This window comes from Papaver somniferum, chromosome 5 (assembly GCF_003573695.1).
Source record: "Papaver somniferum cultivar HN1 chromosome 5, ASM357369v1, whole genome shotgun sequence".
NCBI lineage: Eukaryota > Viridiplantae > Streptophyta > Magnoliopsida > Ranunculales > Papaveraceae > Papaver > Papaver somniferum.
Window position 1 is genome coordinate 68,822,864 of NC_039362.1, and position 4,541 is coordinate 68,827,404.

At 37.5% G+C, this 4,541-nt stretch overlaps 1 protein-coding gene across 6 annotated transcripts; it reads left to right on the forward strand.

Annotated features, from left to right (window-relative positions):
* Window positions 1–485: 485 nt before the first annotated feature.
* On the forward strand, window positions 486–4,337 carry LOC113281831. Of its 6 annotated transcripts, none has more exons than XR_003326364.1 (11): window positions 486–783; window positions 1,188–1,402; window positions 1,487–1,751; window positions 2,221–2,320; window positions 2,396–2,527; window positions 2,655–2,780; window positions 2,850–2,948; window positions 3,046–3,236; window positions 3,320–3,471; window positions 3,565–3,898; window positions 3,977–4,327. XR_003326364.1 is itself a non-coding variant. In XM_026530704.1 (11 exons), the coding sequence occupies exons 5-11, from the start codon at window positions 2,449–2,451 to the stop codon at window positions 4,001–4,003; spliced, it is 786 nt and encodes a 261-aa protein (XP_026386489.1). In that variant the 5' UTR covers window positions 486–783; window positions 1,188–1,402; window positions 1,487–1,751; window positions 2,221–2,320; window positions 2,396–2,448; the 3' UTR covers window positions 4,004–4,327. The 6 variants fall into 6 exon arrangements, 4 of the variants coding, with proteins under 4 accessions (XP_026386489.1, XP_026386490.1, XP_026386486.1 ...); XM_026530704.1 differs by lacking the exon at window positions 2,655–2,780 and having other exon boundaries at window positions 3,565–3,622; window positions 3,719–3,898; XR_003326363.1 differs by having other exon boundaries at window positions 2,396–2,780.
* The last annotated feature ends 204 nt before the right edge of the window (window positions 4,338–4,541 follow it).

The window sequence follows — 4,541 nt, forward strand, 5'->3', positions numbered from 1 at the left end:
ATGAACAACTTCGTTTAATGTACCATGTAAAAAAGCATTAATTTAACATCTAGCTGTGCATGATTGTTGATGGTGAGTTTTTGACAAGAACATAAATTGTAAAATTTCTCTGCCCTGGTTGCAGAAGTGTAATGTATTCCTGATCCAGCATTAGGATTAAGGATTTGTATCTACAACTTGTATTCCGCAAGAGAATCAATAATGCATATCCGACTTCCGGTTTAACTGTCGAATAACACATATATATATATCATTGCTTACACAACAGTAGTGTATTCTGTGTCACATGACGGCTGGGATACATCCGGTGTATCAACTAGCGGTTGTGATCTTTCCCTCCCCTCCCAGATTTATTTGATCCAGTGGCTGTCATTATTGTCGTGCGTTTGTAAATGCCACCTATCTATTAGTATCGTGGCCCACCACCTCTGGAAAGATAAAAGAGACTCCATTCACTCTCTTTTGTAACGCCTCAATGAGGCATGTATTTACTCTGAGCGATTCAGTTCTTCCATTATCTGTGATTGAATCTTCGGTTTCCATTAATTACGTTTTCTCAATAGCATCTCAGGGTCGCTCGGAGTTCCCCTTCAAACAATTTCGCAGCTTCTGAAATAAGTAACGGTTCTAGGTTTGCCCTAATAATTAGAACTCCGATGGGATTAATTTATTGGTGAAATTAATTAAAGCAAAAGAAACGCACGCCATGGATTTCATTGCCTGCTACCTCTATAAATTGTCTCCGAAAATCACAGGAAATCATCAGTCTCACGGGTTCACCATGTAAGTTTCCACTCTCTTCCTTCCGTTTACAGTTTTTTTTTTTTTTTCAATAACAGATTTGTCGATTTTTTTTTTTTTGGATTAGTATTGTAATGCTAATCAAACGATTAATATTGATTAGTGTCTTGGTGATGGGTGTTATCTATGGATTCAATTAGCACCAGTAGTTTTGTTTTTTTGATCTGTCACTTGATTATATTTTGGCAGCCATGGATTCAGATAACACCCGTAGTTTAAAATCGCACTTGGTTTTCCATTTTTTTTGCTATCTAGATTCAAAGTCCATCGACAGAATCGATTTATTTAAAAGGAATTTGATCTCAGTTATGTTAATTTTAATTTTACAGTGTTTTTGGACCCTAATTTTTGAACAGTAGTCTGATATTTGGTTTAAATTCATGTAGCTTCCCAGTCAAAGAGAGAAATGGCGTCACAGGTTACTTGCAATATTCATAAGGTTGGACCCTCAGCCACACATGACACACTCAAGAGCTTGCGATCGCTTGACGAAGGAAGAGCTAGCATCGTTACCATCCGTGTTACCCTGAAATGGGAAGAGGTGGACTTCATGTCGACCAACGACGTTACCAGCATTGATATGGTTATTGTTGACGTGCAGGTAACAATCCAGACTAAATAGGCACATAAATAAATTTGAATAAATCATTTAAATTGGGATGTGCTAACACGTTCATTGGTATAGGGGGAAGAATTATACGCTGTTATACCCAAAAATCTTATTTGGAAGTTTGATAAGCTGATTCTGGAGGGGGTTTCTATGCAGAAACTACACTTGACCACTGCTAAACCCAAGTTCCGTCCTGCGCACAATGAGAAGCGGGCCTTCTTCCGGAGCACCACCTCCGTTTCTGCTTTGGATGCGTATTCCGTGTCCATTATTTCCCAGAAATTCTGTTTCACTGAGCTTGAAGCCATATAATCGAACCTCCAGAACATACATCTTACAGGTAAATTGAAACTGAATGCTATTCATGTGTTGTTTCTCATTTTAATGACCATGTTTGAACCTAATCACCGTTAGAAGTTCCACATTGCATTATCGCGTAACAAGAATCGCATTTTCTTTCAGTTGACCATGTTTCATTCAGTTGAAAAAAATTATCAATTTACACTGTAAGTATGTACTGTGATTGCTCTTATATATGCAATGTATGTAAAGAAGATTCATATGTCTAAATCTGGGGGAGTTCAAGTGTACCATTTGATTCTTTGGTTCAAAGTTGCTGATTTATAGTCAACCCAAATGATATGTGTATTTTGCATCTAGGTGACCTATTCTTATATCTGAAATATTTGTTGATATGTATTTTTTGATCAGATCATTATCATATTTTCACCCACCTTATTTGGTTACACTAATTTTATCTGTGACACCTGCATTTTGTTTTCCTGACCTTTACAACATTTCTGATGCAGATGTGGTTGGTTTCTTAAAAACGGTCACGAACATCCAGGTGCTTCAAAGGTCCGGTGGGAAATCAAGCCGAATGCGGGAGATCACAATTGAAAATCTCAGGTGAACGAACTTTGACAAACAAATGATTAATCCGTTAGTGCAAATGCATAATCGAATTCTTTTTTCCTGCCACAGGGGCACAACTATGAAAATTGCTCTATGGGGTTCTGCCGCCAACCAAGCAGGGAATGACCCAATTGATTGCGACTTCGTCCCCCCGTCCTGTGGTTGTTCCCGTTAGCTCCACTTTTGTTAAGAACTACCAAGGTATCCCAAGGGACATTTTCATTAACCAATGTTTTGCGTTAGCCTATGAACACAATGGAAGAAACACTTTGCTGACGATACAGAAGTTGTAACTGCAATTTGATATGATGACCTTTTCTTTTGTTAGAGAAGAGACAATAATGACAACATTAGTATATATATACCTGTATATGAGATTACTTCACCACCAGTTTACATCATCGAAACGAGTAAAAAAGAAGTTTTAGAGTCGTTAAGAAGGTTTCCAATCAAGGTAATACAATTTGTTGTTTACTGTATTTGTAATTTCAGGATTAAATTAAATCAAAGTCTCTTATTTTAGGCAGCTGTAAGGAGAAGATGGCAAACCAAATGCGAGCACATCAGTATACTTTAGCTTATCTGAACAAAAGAAGATCCACATCCCACTTGCCATCAAAAGGTGTATTGATTCATATAGATGAGATATTTTTCTTCCGGTGACGTATTTATACACAATGCAAACATACTAACATATTATAAACCTTATACATCTCAAGGAACCGAGGCAACCATATCTGATAAGAACGTTTCGATAACCCCTGCCACAGTCATCGCACCAGCTATCGTTCCTTTGAAGAGGGAGCACCGACTTACCACAGTCATCGCACCAGCTATCGTTCCTTTGAAGAGGGAGCACCGACTTACCATTGCTGAAATTAACTCCGCAACAAGGGCGAGCACGAGTGAGGTATTATCACATGAGAACCTAAGATGGTACATACAAATAAAAATATCATAAATTACTTTGGTGTTAATATTTCTAAATTACAGGGAAATGCATCTTTCACGATGTTGGCACAAATTCTATCTTTGAACGACAAATGGTTAATCATCTACTGCCTAATATGCTTTGGGCATGTGTCGGAATGGAAACATCGTAGTATCTGTAAAACATGTTTCGGCATAGTTCACCCTACCACGAGGTATGAATAATGCCTATAGAATCTACGTTCCGGTTTTCTTTTTTGTCCAATAATAACGATAACAAACACTTTTCAAACAAATCACATTTCCAGGCTAAGCCTAACCATGGAGGTTAACACCAAGGTGGAAACGCTGATAAGTTTGAAAGAGGTAGTGTGCTAAATATTAATAATTCAAATACCCGCAAAACCCATACATTTTAAACCAACATCACTGTCATCAAATTTAATATGCAAAATGTTACGGGAAGACGGAGATCAACATGTTTTCGGAGTACTTTATGAAATTTCGCTGCGCCAGATGGTATTTCAAGTTCGTACGTCAACTGAGATATGGGGAAACCAACCACCAATATATAATGTGGTTCGACTTAACCGGAGATGCGGAGCGTGGACGGCTTACTATGTCGACCAACTGTTCAATGAGGTTACACATTTAAGAATTATTGAACATGCGCAACTGTAACCACGTATTACTAAGTTATTTTTGGATGATGTGCAACAGGAATGTAACCATGAGGAAGAACAATAATTCGTAAATGGCGACATTGCATCCTTGGCGAAGAAACTTCAACAACTTCAGCTCAATGGGACGTTGTTTCAGGGAGATACTGGATCGATGGAGGATGTGGATTGAAGAGGTGGATCATTAAGGATCGAAGACTTACCAAGATGAGAATATTGGATTTATTTTGCTTTGTTTTGTTAAACCCCTAGATTTATTTGGTGATTTGGTTGGTTTTTTATTGATCTTTTAGCTTTGTCTTTATAGTTGTCTGTTTTGTGGCTCCTTAGTGGATTATCACATGCCTTACATTGGAATTTTATATTTTGAATGATAGTTTTCGATCCTATAGTTGTCTCCAGATGCATGCAATTAAGTATGTAGATTAACATAGACCCCTTTGATATCAGTTTCGAACTTCAATATAAACCCCAGAACATCGAATGCCGAAACAAATAAATAAACAAAAAATACGAACACGAAGGATCGGGAAATGTCTGTTGAGAACATATATGGTTATCTATTTTATTAGGAAATTGATCACAGATTATCGTTGGATAAGTGA